At 49.6% G+C, this 20,440-nt stretch overlaps 1 protein-coding gene and 1 long non-coding RNA gene across 3 annotated transcripts in view; both read right to left on the bottom strand.

Moving 5' to 3' along the window:
* Nucleotides 1-7,063, bottom strand: part of FSTL1 (follistatin like 1) — a 48,773-nt gene extending 41,710 nt beyond the window's left edge. Inside the window, exons 1-2 of the mRNA XM_065676119.1 lie at nt 6,921-7,063; nt 6,757-6,816 (exon numbers count right to left, since the gene is read on the bottom strand). Of these exons, the coding sequence (XP_065532191.1) occupies nt 6,757-6,816; nt 6,921-6,923 (63 nt within the window). The 5' untranslated portion in view covers nt 6,924-7,063. The remainder of the gene's footprint in view (nt 1-6,756; nt 6,817-6,920) is intronic.
* An 11,983-nt stretch (nt 7,064-19,046) lies between these two features.
* The window catches only part of LOC136012541 (uncharacterized), a 28,334-nt gene continuing 26,940 nt past the window's right edge, over nt 19,047-20,440 (bottom strand). For both annotated transcript variants that reach the window (XR_010611800.1, XR_010611799.1), the window contains one exon: nt 19,047-19,090. This is a non-coding gene — a long non-coding RNA (uncharacterized LOC136012541). The remainder of the gene's footprint in view (nt 19,091-20,440) is intronic.

Consider the following 20,440-nt stretch of genomic DNA (forward strand, 5'->3'; position numbering starts at 1 on the left):
ACCTGGACACTAGCCAGCACCTGCTGAACGCTCCCGCTTCCGTCCGTCCCGGTGGATGGACAGAAACTTCTTGTTCTGTTGCTCTGATGCTCAAGCCCCAAATTATCTCACTCTGGCAGCAGGGCGATGAGGAAAAAACAGGCAGGGGCACCCAACTCATGGGCTCCTGTGTTAAGACAAGGCTCACCAGTACATCTCTCCAGCAGAAGCAGGTACCTTTGGCAGCCCACTGCTGTCCCCCTGCTCTTCCTTCCCTCTTATCCAAGATTCTAACATCCTCTTCTCCCCTGATGTGGAAGATTTGAGAAGACTGTTTGAGTCTTACTCCTGCCACAGGTACCTCTGCAGCAAGTCCTTCCACTACCTCTCTACGTCTCCTCACAGATAAAGAAACAAAGACATCGACTATGGCTAACACACAATCTTGGAAGCTACCACTGTTTCCTGAAAACTTTCATTGTGGGGGAAAACTGATTAAGCATGGAAAGCTCTACCAGCATCCATATTCCCAAGGCCTCTTGTTACTATCTCAGGACTCTGAGAAAGAATCAGGGATGGCATCAGGAAGAACATATATTGGCTAGGGACTACCAGCAGCGGGCGACAAACAACTGTCCAACTGGTCCTTCCACGCTTGGAGCACAAGGTGTGCAAATCCTCTCCTATCAATGAAACTCAGCTGCTTCGCCTTGGTGGTTTTATCCGTTTCTCTCCATTGCTCCTGCAAGCTGGTTTGGTGCTCTGCATTGTAAGGCCCTCTACAGTGATACAATCATGAGAGAAAAAACCCCAAACAAATGCAAATCCATACGCTTACAGCTTCACTGCAGTGTAACAAAGCTGCAGAGTTAAATGAGGGATGGATAAAGGAGAAGGAACAAGAAAAGCTGGTTACTCTGGGGTTCCTTACATAGTACACAATAGAGAAAGTGGTTAGAGGTGCATCCCTGGGACAGCAATTACAGGGTACAGCCAAGGGGAACACTGTACAGACAGCCAGCCTGCAATGCTCATACAGAGATGAATGAGATGGGTTCCAACAAGTTTTACTTCTTGACCTCCTGGTTTTCCTGGTGCACTGGCTATCTTCCTCAGAAGCACAGCAGAACTGGCACACTCTCCCCAGTGTGACAAAAAACAGATCCCAGTCTTCAAGCAATGTTTAGTTTCTTCTGCCAAAATATTTGCTTAACTGTCAAACAGTGGAAACGTGGGATCCACCTACAGCTGAGCTAGAGATACCAAATCCCTCCCTAGTCATCCCCCCCGAATGTGTTGGTCCAAGAGAAGCCTCCAAATTGTTTCCAGGTTAGGGACCCCTTGATGCACTCCAAACAAGATGCGGGTATCTCAAGAAATCCCACATATGCAGACTTGAGCATGAGCTTGCTCTTCTTCATCTCCCCCAGGCAGCCCGTATCTAATCCATACCCCAAGCAACCACAGGCCCAGCGTCAAAACCAGGAGGGACAATGGAATAAGTGAGAGAGCCAAGGCAGAGAGTAGATAGTAAGATTCCACAGGAACTCTGCAAACTTCACTTGGAGGTTGATGGTTTGCACGGCAGAGAAGGGACACAGTCACTCCTTACTGCTGGCTGGTGCCTTCAAGCTCAGAACTGGAGCACACTTGAAAGCGAGCAGTAAGAAAATGCCATGCAGTCACTACAGTTATCTGTGCTTTACTACAGTGCCGAAGCCTACAGGTTTGCCTATAAGCCATTTGTTAATTTACTGCTGCAATACCTGAAATGCACTCAGAGCCAAGAGCAAACAAACCCCTGCTCCTACCAGCTCACACCCAAGTACACTAGCTATGGCAAAATCTACAGCCTCTGGGAAGGTCTGGATGTATATAACCCCATGCCTGCCACTCAGACGCAGCTCTGCAAGGAAGTGTGCTTCACAGCTCAACAGCAGTCTGCTCTTTTCTTTTGCTGTATTCAAGAGACAACACTGGTTATGCACAGATTAGCGCAGATACCACACTACAGCAGAAGCCGACCCTCCTGCGAGATAGATGCAACCCAGCTAAAGAAGGCATTTCTGTGAACCAATCTCATCTATCTCACAGGGTATGTGGCAGAAACACAGCCTGGTTGAAAGGAGTCTCATAAGCCCAGAAAGACACATCTGGCTGAGATTTGTGACAAACTCTCTTCTGTACAAAGAGAAACATTCCCCAGCTCATGTAACACCACACAAGAAAGATCAAAGGTGCCCCAGTGCCTCCTGATGGGTAAGCAGCTGTACCAATAACAGCAGCTGGAAAATGCAACAGGAGACGCTCAGGCAGCCCTATCCTCCTGTACTGGGAGAGGAGCTGCCCCCCAGGCAGCCCCCAGCAGCAGCCCCCTGTTAATTACCGGCAAGGAATTTGCACTCCAGCAGATAAAGTCATTCACTCGGTTAAAGCACGCTTGCACAGAGCAGCTCGGATCCGACAGCAGCTCCACCGCAGAAGCAGCATCAGGGTGCCATGCACATGTATGTGCTACGTGACACCCCTTCTGCTCCAGAGATGCTGCCACACATGCTGCTGCTCGGGGGTTACAGTCCCCTCCAAACAGCCGGGGAGGTTGTTTAAGCGCTCATACACAGGGCATCGGGCCAGCACCTTCAGCCTCAACTGAGATGCCTCGGTCGAAACTGCTTGGTTCGTCTCCCAGACACTGATCCAGGACTATCTGCAGCTGCCCAATGGTACAGCACGTGCTTTGTAAAAGAGGCTTTGCACAGATGAGCTTTTGCTGGGCGTCCTGGGTAGAGTAATTTTTAACCTGTTCCCCCATTTAAAATACTCTTATCGCCTTGAGACACAACTCCAGCAACGCCTGGTCTGGCACTCCACGGCAGGATTTTAAGGAGAAAGATGCCTATCACTCCAAAAACAGCTCAAGGAGAAAAATGATGCAGTTTTTCCTTCCACTGAAGATGTGCCTGCTAGACTAGATCTGGGAAGCTGGTTTTATTACATTAGTGGGTTACACGTGACTGTTGGGGTTTACTGCACAAAGCCAGTGTATAATAAAACCTGCCCAAGTAATCCACACGATTGGCACTACACTGTCTTGTCTTTCCACTGCCATGCACAAAATACCAGTGAGAGGAGGACTGAACCATCCACAAAGTCTCTATTGCTAATTTTCAAAGGCAAATGGATCCTTCTTACACTGATGGCTTCGGGGCCAACTGCAGCTACGCAGTTACATCAGGATCTCAACTTTAATTTATTCAGTTTCATTTACTGAGACAGCAGTTCTGACTTGCAAGAACATGGGAAAAGTTTAACCAAAGCAAGCTGACGATCCTGGCCAGCCTGTGTGAACAGCCCAACGGAAGGGAGGAAGCACACCAGGCTTTATGAAGACCAGCTGAACTCCCAGCTCCATCTCTCCTGGGGCACGCAAGTGCTCTGCTGGCAGAAGGGGCGCAGGTCTTGGAAGGGGTCGAGTGCTGCCCTCCCTACATGCAAAAGCAGTCAAGTCCCATCTAGAGGAAGCGCTCAGGTGAGTTAAGCGAACAAAACTTAACCAAAGCCTTTGCCTTTTCTCTCCCTCCATAACATCCCTTTTTAGCTTTTCACATGGAATTTACACAAATTGATGGGGTGAAAAAAATTAATCCCAGGGTTTCAACAGATACAGGCATTGCAAACACTGTGCTGTTAGAAAAGGTTATACATAAACCTGCCTCCAGGCGCTTCTCATCCCCGCACTGCTTGGGGGTTATAGCCCCCTAAGATCTGTCAGTAGACCTCCTCACAAGAGGAGAGCCTCTAGCTGCTCTCTAGCCTTTTTTAGCCAAAACTGCCTATGAAACTTCTTCCAAAGGCTGGCTTGTTTGGCCAGAAATGGGTTAAGGATCTTTCAGGAGAACAGCTACAGATGCCAGAGATTAATCTGAACAGTGAGAAAACTTGCAAGGAGCAAGTGGCAGGCCAAGGCACTGACCACTCCCCTTGGCAAGGCTGGATTCAGGGAAGGACTTCCGTCCACAGCCTGCAGCAGTATATTCATACTGGCACAAACCTCTTTGCTAGCATCTGAAATTCATGGTGAAAATAACTTCCTGGATGATTCCGATTCAGGCTGAAGCTAAAATGAAAGAAGAAAAACCCACGCTCTTATTTTGAAATAAGGAACCAGGTGGGACATGTAAGGATGCTGGTCTAATTACAGTGGTACCTCCAGTGCTCCTGCACACCCCCCTTCAGACCTCATGGACAAGGTCAAAGAGCCACAGGACTCCCCTCCACTGTTAACCAGGTAACTTATTCCATCAGGATGCAAACAACTGATTAACTTTTAATACATTCATCAGACATTTTGAGCTGCTCCCTTTTCCCCTGTCGTGATGGATGCTTCCCCTGAATCACTCCATCTGCTTCTGGAAGCCCCAGCTGAGAACACAAGCATCCTCACCTCTGTAGCATCCCTATTAATATGAGTGAATGGTTGCCTCATTGAGAGTGTGACCCAGGAAGAAAGAGATAAAAGAGGGCTGTCTGAAGCTGGGGCTGGCTTCCATCCGAGGAGTACAGTTCACCGTCTATTGCTCTTGTGACTATTACTGAACCAGGCCAAGAAAAGCTCCCAAGTTTTGGCACGTCTCAGATTTTCCAGTCTGCACAAAGTCATGCCAGGAACATTTACTGAAGCAATTTCTTTCTTTCTTTCAAGACTCTAATTATGCACCTAACAACGTTGTAGAAGTGTGTTGTACAAAAAACCCCAGTACAGTTCAGATGTACTTCAGCTGACAAAAGGATTAGAAGCTCAAGGCTCAGTGTTAATATTCTGAACATACTGAAAGGCACAAAGTGCAAACTGCAGCAGAAAGAGAAGAAAGAGGTTATCACTTCCAAAATCTGGAAAAGGGAAAACCACAGGGAAATGCCACACTAATCTTACTAAATGCCAGTGATGCAGAGAGTGGTAACAAGAAACATTTAGAAAGAGGCCACCACCAAAAGCTCTCTCTGAATTAGCAAGCAGCTCACCTTCAAGCACAGCCCACTCCCTAGAGGGTGTGGATACCCCAAAGGGTGGGACACTGCCTATGAACTGATGTTCACCACTGGGCAGCTACTGGCAACAAGGAATCAAACTGAAGGGGGAACTCAAGTTGTCTGAGGTGTCAACTTTCCCTGAAACCAGACCCAAGCCTCAGCCATCACTATCAAGTTTTGCTGAACTTAGGCTGGAACTGAACCAAAACGTTCACTGTTTGACACTGGGACCATTACCCCTGTAAACAGTCAAATCATTCATTTAACCAGCATGAACTGGCCTTTAGAACCCAGTTTTGAACACTGACGGCTGTACGTTTTTCTCACTTCCAGTTTGCAGAGGAGGCAGGGAGACATGACAGTACTTACACCTGGGAAGCTATCCAGGCACTCCAAATTGGAGTTACATTCGGCAAAAACCAGGATTTAGCACTTTGACCATTAACATAATGTTGCGACACTGGTGAAATCAGAAATCAAGGGCTAAGTTTCTCTGGTCTATTGACTTCAACATGAGATGAGTGCCATCGCTGCTTAGCTGTTACTATCATGTATTTTAGGGATGTACTGCTGTGCCCTTCCTTCCTACAGAGGTTTTGCTGCATATTGACCAGAATTGGTTAAGGCTTATTTAGGGTCCCTAAGAAAATTAGTAAAACTGATCTTTTTCAGGACAGTGCTGGAGAGGATGCATGGAAACGCTGACTGCGTAAGTATGTCACGCCTTGGGAAGAAAGCACATTACAATATTATCATGTAGAGGCAGATGTGAAATGCCAGCCCGTACCACAGCTCAGTTCCACCCTCTTAGCTTTCACAACAGCTGTGACTGGAGCTACAGCTTGACAGTGGTACCTCTCACCTGCCCTGTCTCACCTCCACCCCTCATGTGCCCTTGCGCTCACACTGTTCATCCCTTCAGAGACTGGCTGGCAGTTGTGGGGAGTTCTCCGATGAGCTTTGCTTACAGGGACAGAGCAACAGTGACCGGCTTCACCCCAGCCCCTCTCTTTGCCACAACCCGGCCAGCACGGTCCACGGGTGGGAGGCAGAGAAAGAGGTAAGCGTTAGGAGGGATTCAGATGCGTTTATGCATTTTTTCCCCCGTGCAGAGCCAAACTGTGATGTTCTAGGGTGGGTCTCGCCATCTGGGAGAAACATGTAGGGAGAAAAAACGCAGGCGGGGAGGATGAGTGGGACCCCTTCCCCCCGCAGGCAGGCTCGGGCTCCCTCCCCAGCCCAGCTTGAGTTCATTTTCCTCAAATCACTTCCACATTTCCCCTGCCGTAATTACCAAATATTTTGTTTCTGACCTCACTTTTTCGGAGGCCGCCGCAACCAGGAATTCAGGCACCGTTTATTCTCTGTCGACAGAGCAGGGGCTGGGAGGGGGGTGCTGCGAGTTGGGGGGCTTTCAATGGTTTTCAATGTCATTGCAGTAAAAGAAGGGAAAAACAGAGAGAAAGAAGGAGCGGGAGGGAGGGAGGGGAAAACGGCTGCCCAGGGGCCCGCAAGCTGGGGGGAAGGAAGGAAAGAAAGGGGGGGGGGGGTCCGGCCCGTTCCCCTCGCCCCAACGGAGGGACCCGCAACTTCCCTCCCCGCCCCGGCCGCTACTTTCCCCGCTCCACCGGCTCCCCCTCCCCGCTCCGCGGAGCCGCCGGGAGGTGGGCGCGGTGGAAAGCTCCAGAAGGAGACCCCCCGCTGTGCCCGCAGCCCGTCCCGTCGGCGGCGGGGCCCCGCGCATACCTCGGCCCGCAGGCGGGCGGCGGCCAGCAGGGCGCAGAGCAGCGGCAGAGTTTTCCAGATCTGCAAAGAGAAGGGAGCGGGGGGCGGTGAGCGGGGAGCGCGGCCGGGCCGCGGAGCGGGGCCGGGGTCGCTAAACTTCCAGCGGGGCGGGCGGGCGCGCTCACCATGCTGCGGGCGGGCGGGCGGCAGCGGCGGGGCAGGAGGAGTTGCGGAGGCTCCTTCCCCGTCTCCGGCTCACTCGGGAAGGAAAGGGGAGGGCTCCCCCGCACCTCGACCCGCCAGCCCGCGGCTCCACCCCCGGCCCGACCCCCGCCCCGGGGCCGGCTCCTCCCCGGGCCGCACGCCGGGAGGGGGCGGCCGCCGCTCGGTCCCCGCCGCCGGGCTCCTCAGCGGCCCTCGAAGCGGGGCTGGTCCCTTGTCCCAGCCGCCCCACACGGCCCGGGAGGGCAGGAGATGGGTGCGGGGTTGCAGCCCCCCCCCCCCCGTTGGCAGCCAAGGGGGTAAACTGAGGCACGAGGTGGGTTCCCCGCAAGTGGGGAGCTGTAGAAAGCCGCTGCCGGCGTGCTCCGGACCTGAGACACGCTGGGATCCCGGCCACAGGTGTCACCTGTGTCGGGATGCGGGGAGGTTAACAAGGATTTAAACCCGTACGCGTTAGGATCCACATGGTGTTAGCTAAGCGGAACAGGCAGCCGGGGTGTTGTGCCAGGCACAAGGGGATGAAATCCCAGCTGAAACGTCCCGTGGAGCTCATTTGTGTATAAATGCCTGTGATCCTCTTGTTTCATCTCTTCCATAGCTTGAAGGCAGGCTCTGAGAATGCGAAGAGACTGAGTGTCCCGAGCACACACAGACATCTCTATCGGAGCAAGCAACGCCATGACACCAGCTGCCAAGGGCTTTTCCTCGAGTTTTGAGGTTGGTTGTAACCAAAATGACACTGCTGGCTTTGAAAAACCATCTCACGCTGTAACCAAGCATGCCCGTCAGCCATCTATCTTCTTGCCCTGCTTTATTCTGTGCCCTCAAAGCGGGCAGGCACCATGAGATCCTGGTGTGTGTCCCCCATCGTTCCCAAGACCAAAGATTATTTTCCAGCAACCTGCCAGAAGGAGAAAACTGTGGGAAAGAGTTATCCTAGATCAGCCCACATTTGGTCTGTTCCTGGCGGCTGTGCCATTTCTCTGTGCTTCCTCAGGCTCTGCTTCCTCACTCTGTTTTGGTTTCAGGATTACTGTTACTAATTTTGCCTTTATAAAGCATCCTCCCCAGCAAGTTCTGCTGCTGTCTGGGTACCAGCCGCTGGTGCTTTTCATTGTCTTTTGATAAAAACCCCTTCATCCTTCACAATGTACCTCCTTGGTTTGGAGTCATTGATTGCACTGCCTCATGACACAGGGCAGGCAGAATTATGGCTGAACTCAGCTGGCCTGTAGTTTGCAGAAGCATCGCAGGATCAGGCTCACCCAGATTCATCCTGATGCAAGTGCCACGATAAGAAAAGAGATAACAAGTGGTAAGTGATAAATATGTTTTTAAAGAGGAATCTGGCCTCTTGATGCCCAGCTCTGTGCAAGTGGTGCTGTAAGAGGAGGCTGTCTATTTGCAGAGAGTAAAAGTGACTTATACCACTCTTGGGAACAGAGTGCTAGCAGCGGTCTCCCAACTCCCACATTACCTCCCTGATTCCATGGGCAGTCACCAGATGCAGTCACGGTTAGCCACTGTTCTGGATTGTGTAGGTCACCATGAGCATGGGGCTTTTTCAGTGTGCTCAAAGGACTGAATATGAAACACAAGGTGAAGGATTAAATCCTCCATTCTGCATTGGCATTCAGGTACACAAAAGCATACGTCTTCAATTTAGTTTTTATCAATCACGTGGAAATGTGTAGAGTTGGAAAACCGAGAAGCATCTCCCATGTTACCCATCCCAGCTACTCCCTTAAATCAGGTAAAACTGTGTGCAGATGAGACCTCAGTATCTCTGATAGACTGGGGAGAACAGTCCTTAGCCCATTGCTGGAAAGATGAAGACAATGATAGAGCCAGAGTTGTTTGTGAGCGTGGATCTCTGCCATGTCAGGAAACTTATCAAGGCAGGGAAAAAGTGTGTTATCTCTTCTGTCACAGGCAGCACAAAACAATCTCAGCACAGCCACCAGACTCTTAACGCTGTGCACAAAGGCACACATAGCCAAGTACATGACACCTGACAAACTGTTCACTTTAATGCCAAACTTTCACTGTGTAAAACCATAACCTGCAAAGGAGCAGTTTGTAACCTGAGTGCATTAGAAATCTGTCTGCCAGGAATCTGCTCTGTTATGAGGGACCATAACAGGGAGCTTCAATCAGAAGTACTAGAATAAGGGGAAAGCAGACGCATTTACAGTTGTGGTTTCAAGCTGTGGACTTAATGGGTATGATAATTCATCATTGCTGGCTGCACAACCTAAGTAGTATCATAAAAACGCTTTTAGCTAAAAGCTTCATTATAAGGGTGAATGATGCTTGCCTGAAATTTTGAAGGTTGCAATGCTCTGGTGGGCCAAAGAAATTGGGAATCATTGCTCTACAGAGAAGATGTTATTCTGTTACATACATCAGTATTTCATTTCTGCTGACGCTTACTTTCCAGTCACTGGTACCTCTAAACCAAGCATTTTGCTACACGTATGGGATCGCAAATTGTGAGTTACACACACACACATAAGCCCAAGTGACCACACAACTGAAGTTCAGTAACAAGCCATTCCCTGAGAAGCAAAGCAAATGAAACCCAGGCTCATGCAAGTGTACATCTCATGGGTGGATACGTTCCTGTGTTTAATAAAGTGCAGGCTCCAGCTGAAGCTTTCTCTATTCTTGGGGCACTGTCAACATCACTCCCCTGGACTCTCCGGTGTCTCATGGGGGTTACTCTGAAGCCACAGCCTCTCCCTTATTACAGCATTGTACGCGTATGCATCCAAAGTGATTGTATAAGACTTATTTCCGAGGGAAACGAGGCTAAACACATGCCAATAAATTATTTCTTAAGCCCTCACCCAGCCCTTGTGGCTATACCATGATATCACCCTCTCCATATTACCTCACTCCTATCCACCACCCACATCCTTCATGTCTCCTCCTTGCCCCCCTGCCATATGAAACATCAGCCCTAAGGGATGGGGTTGTGCTTGCAGCATTGGGCTGAAGCCAGTGACAGCCCTGCCTGCGCTGCATTTTAGGTGACAATTCAAGAGACCAAGTTGTTTGGCAAGTGGCCTTCCTGACAGAGCAATAATCTATCCCACTGAAGATGTGCAGCAACATTATTTGGCAGAATCAGGAAGCAGGGTACTATTTCTGAATAGCAAATGTGTTAAGGTTGTAGCTGAGGTGCCTCAGCTCATCTGGGACCAGAGACATCTGCATCGTCTTGAGCTATGTGAGCAGTGACTCCTCATGCACCAGACCACAGGTGTGAACCCGAGGAAGGGCTGAGAAGAAAGAGGCCAGGACTGGAAGACCTGAGGGGGAAGCCTAGAGCGGAATGATACCCACAAAGGTGCAGGTGTCAGACCCAGATGCACACTGGCATGATTCCAAGGTTGGTGTGAGGGTCCCCGCGGCTGTCAGTCGTGGATCAGGGACACCTCACTGCCTTGGGTGAGGACTCAGGCCTGCGGTAACCTTCTCCGGGTGTCCCCCTGATGTGGCAGTGCTAACTTCACACCACACCTCTCGTAGATGTACCCAGCCGGGTGAACTGACTCAGGTCTGAGGCTTCTCTGCTTCAGGGAGAGCAACTCGGGGAGATACTTTTCTGATCAAAATTAAAACTCAGGTAAGAGATAGGTGTGTATCCTCGACTGTGATGTGAGGATACACGCATGACACGCAGGTAAGTTAAATCTCCTTTTATTACAGCACAGTTATTGGTCACATCCCTGTCCCTTTCCTGTAATTTGGTCACCTGCCAGCGCCTCAGCACCCCCCCAGGGAAGAGCTTCTGCCTAAGAGCTCATCTCAGTCTCCCCTCTTTCAGGTTAAAGCTATTCCCCCTTGTCCTGTCCCTACAAGCCCTTGTCCAAAGGCCCTCTCCAGGTTTCTTGGGGGCCCTGTTTAGGTACTGGAAGGCTGCTAGGTCTCCCTGGATTCTTCTATTCTTTATGCTGAACAACTCCAACTCAGCATCCTGGCTAACTGGGGAGGTCCCAGTTGACTGGAATTAGCAAATGTGACACTTATCTACAGGAAGGGCCAGAAGGAGGATCTGGGGAACTACAGGCCTTTCAATCTGACCTCAGTGCTGGGGAGGGTTATAGGGCAGACCATTTTGAATGCCATCACATGGCGTGTACAGGACAACCAGGTAAAAATCTGGCTGGCTGGCCAAGCACAGAGTGGTGGCCGTCCCATGGCCCCTGCTGGCATTTAGAAGGCCATCCTCCACCCTCACTTGGAGTAAGAGCTATTCCAGCTTCCAGTTGTGTGCCTCCACCATTGTATAGGTGCTGGCTGGTCACAGAGTTTTGTTCATGGAGACTGCCTGGCACATCTACCCTCGTGCACAGGAAACGTGGCTTATTTGCTTAGCCAGGCAAGAACCTTATTCCATCCAAATGAGGAGTCACTAGCAACACATCTATACCCACAGTTATTTTGGGGGGTCCTAGCCTATATGCTACTGCCACAACTTGCTGGATTTGAGTCTGACCACAGAAAGCCCCTCAGAGAGAGGTCTGATAATGCAACAGGCCACTGCAGGAACCTGGCAGAATAAGTCTTGGGATCACCTTGGCATCAAGGTGAGGTCAGCTGTCCACCGTACAGGCATCTGAATGGGCCCGCACAGCTCGTAAGATGGACTTCCCAGTGTGTAACGCTAAATCACAAACCAGCACACAGGTACATACTGCCATGGAGACACACTTCTAGGCAGAGTCCCGACTTGCCTCCGCACCTGCTAATGTCACATGCACTTCATAGCACACACTTTAACACATACTGTTAAATATGACATGATTCTCTGTAAGTGAGGAAGCAATCATTACTGCTTCCCACTTCCTTCCTCATTATCTCCCTCACTGTGCAGATGCCTTCACTGAGAAGTTGCTGAGGTCACTTCTGGCAGAGCACAGGGTCAAACCCAGGACTCTTCTGTCGCTGGAGGAAATTTCAGCTACTTTGTCTTTCTGCATCACTGAGCTACAAAGATGTACTTGGCTCTGCTGTGTTCCATGCCATGAGCCCAGGCACCCCATCCCCAGACATTACTGCTGTGGAGAGGGCTGTTATCCGCCACTGGCAAATCCCGATTCACACAATTAAGAGCACTTCCTCTGTCAGTTGAAACAGTAGGGGACTTGTGCTCGTGAATGCAGCAGGAAATCAACCGAGGATGTCTCCAGCTCCTGCACAGGCCATTATAATCTACCAATTATATCGCAACAGAACACAAGTATTCCACACGCCACTCACTTGTCTCACCTCTCAATTGCTGTCGTCACGCAGGGGCAAGCTTCATGTTTGAATGAAATATCCAGCCAAATTTCCCAGAGGCATTCCAGTGCCTGCCACCCCGCTGTAAAGAAGCAGGTGCTCTCTCTTCACCAACCAAAGGTCATCACTTGTGGCTTGGCTGTGGGGCCCACAGCTCTTGACTACCAAGTCAGAGAGCCAAGTGCCAGAAGTGCATAGGAAGAGCCTCTGGAGGAGGATGCTTCAGAGAGCTTGTTGAAAAAGTGTCTGCTGGTGGGGAAATCAGCTTCTTCAGACTAAAGGGGCTGGTGGAAAAGGTCTATCAGATCTCCCACAGCTGAGGCAACAGGTCTGGGTTGCACCTGGATTGATATGAGCATCACAGGAGATGCTGGGGCATGTGCAGCCATATGGGAAGGGAGGGCATGGACATAGAACTAATGAGCCTGGTGAGATGCAAGGGGATTTTGTGAGAACGCTTTTGTGTGCCTCAGCACCATGCAATCCATCTGTGACAGAGGGAGCTCAGAGACCTCTGAGGTGACCCTCTGCAGAGCAGATCTTTCTGGGGTTGTCTCCTAACCTGCATAATGTGTCCATGGCTGTGTCATGGTGGAAGCTGAGTGCACCTCAGGATGCCACAAATCCATTCAAACAATTGCCGCAACAGATCCTGGCTCTCAGCACTGTTACAGAACTGTCAGAGTACACCTGGAACTCACACTGATTTTTTTACAATGATGGTGATAAAACACTGGCACAGGTTGGCAAGAGAGGCGGTGGCTGTGCCATCCCTGGAGACATTCAAGGGCTGGATGTGGTTCTGGGCAACCTGACCTAGCTGAAGATGTCCCTGCTCATTGCAGGGGGTTGGACTAGACCTTTCAAGGTGCCTTCCAACCCAAACTGTTCTGTGATTCTATGATCCCATAGTTCCCCATTCCTTATCCTTACAAAATACACAACATACACAAAAGTCTCTCCCGAACCGTGCAGGTCAGGCATATGGTTCAGAGCACAGAAGCTCCTGGGTTCACCTACCCACACTCAGAATAATTTTGCTGGCTATTTCTCATCCTCCAAGGATGAGTAACTCGCTAGCAATGAACATGCAATGAACGCTAGCAACGAACACTGAGCCTCTTGTCCCAGCCCTTGGCAGAGCCTGGGATGCTTGCTAGAAGGCGTTCAGGAATTTTGCTGCCCAAACTATGTTTGAGTTGTGTGAGTCGCGCCTGGGTCAGTGGAACAGCAGCTCTGTGAGTCACCAGGGGTCTGTGAGAGCAGGGCAGAGGTTCCACAGCTTTATTACATTACAGGCTGTTGCAGTGTTCAGTACACACATTCAGGACGGCTGCTCTGGTGTCTATGTGAGAAAGCTTGGGAGTTGGCAGTGGAAGTTTGGACAGCTGATCTTGGACACAAACATTAGCTCAGGGACTCTTAGAAAATGAGAAGCAATGCTGTTAAGCACGAAAATGTGCAATGTGTTAGTAAACCCAGCTAACCCGAGAGACGAGCTCTTGTCATTGCTTAGCAATGCTATGAAATCATATGTTCCCTTCCCAGGCCTGGGCTAGGCAGTGGAAACCAATGCTGCATACGGAGGTGCGATGTCTGTCTTCAGCCAGAGCTATCATTCCTGAGAAGATGCTAAGCACGCTCAGCTCCACCACGGAGGCTGGCAAGTGCAGTTGCTGAGCTCCTGCAAATCTGGCTGCATTAGGTTCAAAGGATGGAGATAGTGCCTGACCTTAGACATCTGTATTTGAACATGCTGGTGTTTAATTGCTACAGCCAAGCTGCCCCTGTGGGTCAGGATTGATGCCAGGCCTTTTACATGAGGAAAGAGGATAAATAGCTGTAAACAAAGCCAATCCAAAGGAAAAGGTCACTGCTTTCAACCTCTGTGAGAAAAAGCTTTTGGACTGGAAATGCTAGTGACAGGAGGCAAAGTGGGTAAGAAGCTCTCATTGCAAACTGGATTAGTTATCCCAGAAGAACAGAAATTGGAAGAGCGGGGTGGGCGAGCTTGGATGTCATGCGGACTTCTCTGGGCCAGTGCAGTCCTGCAGAGACCACTGACCTATGTTAGGTGGTAAGGCAAAAGAGGTGAGAGATACCTTTCTGGCATAACAACAGACAGCGGGGTACGAGCAAAGCAAGACATGAAGAAAAGCACCATGAGAGGGCTTGGAAAGGGGGACAGGCAGGTTCCAGATGTCACAGATTCAGAGGGGCCTGCACAGTACTGGGAGGGCACAGATTTGTGGTGGAAGTGTAGCATCTCCTTCCAAAATCCCAGCTGGATAATTGACACTTACAAGTTCATTGACTTGTAACACTAGAGCACTCCTGCCTTTAGAAATGGAGTCTGTATTACTGGATGTGAACCTTTGAATCCATTTAAATGCCTGTGTCCAGGAGTTCCCATAGCAAGAGATGCAGCCATTTAGCAACAGCTCTGGTAGAGCCCAAAATGCTGAATAAAATGTCTCCACTGAACCCAGACCTTCAGTTTCTTTCACAAGCTTGCATCTATCTCCAGTGAGCAATGTGTAAAGCCATCTGCTCCAGACAAAAACATCTGGCTTGGCAGTTTTAGCTCCTGTGGGTACCTATCCCAGTCTGTTGGGAGAAGCGCATCAGACGGGTGACGCAGGCCGGTCTGGATGGAGCCATGCTTTGTACCTCTGTCCCTATGGAAAGCTGTACATGACGTACACAAGATCTGGCCAGCAGCTTTGGGGTGGGGGTGTTAGAGGCCTCTCCTACCATCCCACTCCCCAGGAAACGCAAAGCTGGCAATGGCCTGGCTCTCAGTTAGTGCCGAGCCTGGAAATGACAAATTAACATAAGCTGCGAATTTACATACTTTTCAGCCATTTCTGGCCTTGTCTGAGCCTAAATAAAAGCTATGGTCCCTGGAAAATGTGTTTGTCAGTGAGGCATTCCAGAGAAAACATCACGTGTTCATTTAATGAAGTGAAATAAGATCTTTGTTCTGCGAGCTTCCCCCCCATCCTGTTTCTGAATGAGGGAGTTTTGTCCGGGTATTACAAGCCAATGTTCCAATCCCTCCCAGACGTTTCCCATTATCAGAGCTGCCTCTTGTCCTCCAGATCTTTTTCCACAGGACTCCTGTAACAGGCTGGGAAACAAAGCCAAGAGCTCAGAAGAAAGGACCCTATTGCAGGCTTGCTGACAAGACTGAAAAATGCTGCAGGGTGTTGCTGGGACCACCCAGCCTGAAGTGTCTTCAGCAAGGCAGCTAAAAAAGATGCTAGTGGTGGGAGGAGGCTCGCTGTACTGGTCAGACATTTAAACAGCGTGGTAACTTTGATGAGGTATAATCACACTGTGTGGAACTGGTTCTGAAAGCTGGTGGTAGACAACTGTGACTGATGATCAACTCCACAGTGTACAGCACAAAGGGCCTTTGTGTTGCACTCTAGAGACCTACTCATATTTTGTGAGTCCCCTCTGTCTGGGGGTCAGATTGCCCCCACTATAGAAAAGTACTGAAGAGGGTTGGAGGAAGGGAAGGAAAACTCAAGTAAGGGTTTATGTTTGCATTCTTTCTTCTTTCCCTGCCTCAAAGCATCATCCTCTGCTGGGGGGAGGCACATGTATGGAGCTGGACCACCTACTTACTGCACAGACCCAAGCAAGTCCCTTCTGGCAAACAGAAACCAGCTACTGGAATGAATGGAATCAGGCTTGGCTCTGCAAGACGCCCTGTCCCACCGAGTTCAGCTGCAGAGGGGGTCACCAAGCCAGGAGGGCCCATCTAAAGAACACACAAAGCCCCTTTCTGCATCCTCACGTAACTTTGTCATTCTGGTCCTGGAATCTTCTGCTGAAGTTTCTCCAAGCATCACTGCTGAAGGCTCTGGCATTACAGTCTACTTGACATCAGGAATTAGCTTGAATTTAGGCTATGGCTCCAAATTAGGAGTCACACTCATTATACAATTTTGCATTCAGTCATTAATGGTGTAAACTTGCTACAAACCTAAAAATACCCTCAAATGCTGACTGAAAATGCATAACTAACCACATTCATTCTTTTCTACAAATTCCTCCCCTTGCATTTCTTTCATCAATAGTGGGTAAACAGGCATTTGACTGCACAGAGCCACCTCCTGCTCCTGTTCTCCTGCTCTGATCAAGCAGGTTGGTTCAAGGCCTAAGGGCTTTTTTTGTTCTTTTTGAGCACAACTACAGCAACAGCAGAAAACCCTGGCAAATTTAGCCGAGATGAATGGTACACTGCCTCGCTTGGCCGATTCTCCTTTCTCTTTAGGGGTCATATCTTGTTCTTTCTTTTCTTGCAAGCATTATACTGGAATGGTAGGGTAAACAAAATTAAACCCAACTTAGTTACATTGTTGGGGCAGAGCAAAGATCAGAGATTTTCCCCAAAGCAATGATGATTTTCCCTTGGCTTCCAAGAAACACAGCCTGCGTGGAATCTGTTCTGAATGGATGACACGCTCTGGTACAGAGGCGATAGGTCATTTGTCAGTTCATACATGTTTAAGGAGATACAGGAGCCCAATGAGAGACATCTGCTGTTGAAACCAAGAAGGAAGAACAGGGAATAGGGAAAAAAGGGGTAAAGCCGAAAGGAAATACTAATGTTTGAAAGAACCATGAGGCAGATCTGGGGGAATGCACCAGAGAATGTGAAGACAGATGAAGTAACAACAGCTATGGGAAGGAAAGAACTAAATGAAGATTTATCTGCCCTTCAGTGGGAGGGTGATACCTTGTAAGCTAAGAGGGCAGTGAACAACCAGATCACACATGACCCACCTGCATGGGACTTTTCTTGTAGAATAAATAGACTGTGTTTCTTTACATTACGATGTCTTAATCACTGCTCCCTGTACAAAAAGTGCAGGTTGGGGTCTTGGTGTCCGTACAGGTTGCACAGTGCACATGCAGGAGAGCCACGCTGATACCCACTGAGCTCCACAGGGTATAGCCTGGAGGTCCAGCCCTTGCAAAGCCCTTTGTAGAGCACCTTCCCTAGCTCCCACATTTGGGGAGGACACCTCTGACATACTGCTGAGGCTGTAGGAGGGCAGGGGGGTCAAGGATGCTGCTGCTTCTGGGCAGAGCCTCAGCTTCTGTGTATCTCAGAAACACTGGACTACAGGGACAGCAGGACAGCAGAGGGCACACTGCAATCACTGCAGGTACAGGTTAGCTTGGGAGCAGCCCGTGATTAGACCATGCAGTAAGCACACACACATCTCCTGATGTGCCTGTTCAGGGGAGGAGGTGAGCACGTCGCCCAGAGGAGACAAACAGCAGCCCCAAAAAGGGGGAGAGAAAGGGAAGTAGGGAGCAGGGGTGTCCTAATTGAGGTCACAGTACGTGAACTGGTAGAGCCCATGTATGGAGCTCTTAAAGAGCACCTGATGTGAGGGGGTCACTTGGGGTTTCATTGCAATGCAAGGGACAACCTGAAATCACTTTCCATGTCCTGATGGTTCAAACATCTCAACTTGGCAAGACTCTGATCTGTCCCATCTTCCAAAACAATAGAGTAAAAAACCCCTCAAACCTAACCCAAACCAACAGCAACAACCCCCCACACCACGGAATCAGACGGATATCCACCATGAACATTGGTGGGGCTGAAGCCCTTACCAACAGGGAGTGACAGGCTCTATAAGGGATCAGCAGGAGGAGAGGATGCTGCCATGTGCTGACACCATGTCCTACCAAGGCTGGTGGGCAGAGGATGGGTGGCTGCTGCCCAGCCACTGCCAATGATGGTGTAACCCAGCCCTACCTTCCCAGTTTGAGTCCTTCATTCCTACCTTGCCCTGGCCCTCCCTGTACCCAGGGCTGGTTTCTCATCCCTCTCCCCCACTCCTCAGAATCACTCCCTGCTTGTTTTCTTCACTCAGCCCCCAAAGCACACGCCTGCCTTCAGCTTTGAGGAGCAAAACTTTTCTTCATGGCGTTCCCCCAAACATCCATCTCCCACTCCCAGGCTCCCTTCTCCAGCTCCTTGTCCAGTCACCCACCCTTCCCAGTCTCTTTCCTCAGCCACTCTACCTCACCTGCTTCCAGCTGTCTCCCCACTCCCAGTCTGATCAACCCCACTAACCTAGGTCTTATTGTTTCTGTCCTACATACCCCTGGTCACCTTTTGACACCCACAAGCCTTCTCCCTGTTTCAGGCCCAGGAGGCTTGTCCCAGAATAACCCATTTTCTTCCCATCTGGTCCTTGCCACTCTGTTCTGCATTGCAGGTAAATACCTTTCCTTCTCCAAGCTGTTTGGGCAACCGGCAAAGGCATTCTAAGAGAACAGAACTAACAGGTCCCCTGCCTCCAGCTGGGAATCAAAAGGACAAACTCATCCACCCCATAAAGAAATTAATGTTGCTACCCCCATCCAAACCTATGAAGATCAGGTCTGGTACCCATGCACCCACCCAGCATGCTGGGAGTGTGAAGGTAATTTGAATGGCCCTCAGCTGATGTGATGACATGGAGATATGGACACTGTGTTCCTCCTCAGGCACAGCTCCATTTTACCTTCTCATGGTGGATTACCTTTGAAACGAAGTACTGCTCTGTAGTGGAAATGCCTCATTTTAGTGTCTGTGTATGGAAACCTAATAAAGAAAAGCTCCTTTAAGACACACAGCTTTGTATCCTTGGGAAAGAAATAGATGATCTGTGGAGAAATGTACATCCCTCGGTCATTCCCTGATGGGAGGTGGGAAAGGCTGTGAAACCAGGTGGTTGCAGTCTTGCGTTCCTAATGATAGTAATTAACAGCACTGACCTTCCTGATGGGCAGGTAAGGTTGCACCAAAGCTTCCCATCGTATCACAGCCCTGTAGAGTACAGAAAACACAAGCTAAAGCCATTTGTTTCCCTTTCCACACTGCTGGCAAGGCTGATCCCAGTAAAATAAAAGCAGAAGGAAGTGGGCTGGAGCTGGGAGGGCTGAGTACAGCAGGAGGAAGAAAAAAAGTTGTGGCTGAAGAGTTTGGCCAAGGCTGGGGCAAGGGAAAGGAAGAGAAGGAGGGGACAGACATTTTTTGGGAGCATGCTAGACTCCATCTGAACAAAATAACCGCTACGTCTGCACTGTAACAGCCTTTTGGAGCAGGCTCTGCAAGAGAAAATACATTCCAACAGGCATGTTTTTTACTTTCCTTAGAAAGCTGACTGTTGGTAGAGCCAGCAAGACAACCCCTCTGTTGCAGCATGTTACAAACCCCTGTCAGCTCCCAGCTGCCAAACGTTCACCGTTTGTTTGTACTGAAATGTTCCATTCTTGTTCTCCGTCTCAGACATGTATTTCCTTTCAAGTTCTTACAGAAATAGCATCCTTGCTTTCTGAAAAGGGGCTTGGGAAAAGAATAGTTTGAACAGTGCAGGCTTGTTTTTCCAGCCATTCCAGAAAGGAGTAGAAATTCAGGGAGCTGAAGCAAAGACTTCAGATGAGAGAGAGCAGCCATCTTCGGGTTTTTTCCCTTCAGATTCTTGTCTGACCATATCAGACCCCGTAAGAAACTGTGTTTAGATTTATCAGCACAAATACCAGTCTTTCTGGGCTACAGCTAACTGGTTGCTGTAGAAATAACCAGTGAACCCTGGCTGGAAAGTATATCCTGCTTCCTTTGATTATTTATAGAGGAATTCACACCCCTAATTCTTGGCAGCCTGGCACATGCTTTAAGATAAAATAAAAGGGCCTCTCCCATGTCCTTTTGTGACTTTCCTTTTCTGTGGTACCTGCAGTGTTGCACCAAGACGACGAAATCTGGCAGCATCCACGGGGCAGGGAGGGAAACGTGGCCTCATGAAAATCTGTTCACATTTTGGGTCGAAGTACAAAATGTCACAGATTTCCATTTTCCATCTGTGACTGGCAGAGCACAGCTTGTGGCTCTGGCTACTTGCCATAACTCCTGACAGTTTTACTGCCATGTGTGACTTGTGGCCCTGTGTCTCGCTCCGCCACTTTCCAGAGAGTTTTGGTCCAGCTGATCTATTGCCAGAAGAGAAGATGTGGCCAAAAGTGATACAGGAAGACTCTTCGATGGCTGATGTCTAGCTGCATGTGTACTTCTCCCACACCAAAACGAAGTGTTGGGTTACTAAAACATTGGCCCATAGCATCCTTGTAGCCAACACGGGGTGGTATGGACTGGATGAGTGGACTGCAAAGTGAGTGA

Source organism: Lathamus discolor, chromosome 4, assembly GCF_037157495.1.
Source record: "Lathamus discolor isolate bLatDis1 chromosome 4, bLatDis1.hap1, whole genome shotgun sequence".
In the NCBI taxonomy this organism is placed as follows: Eukaryota; Metazoa; Chordata; class Aves; order Psittaciformes; family Psittacidae; genus Lathamus; species Lathamus discolor.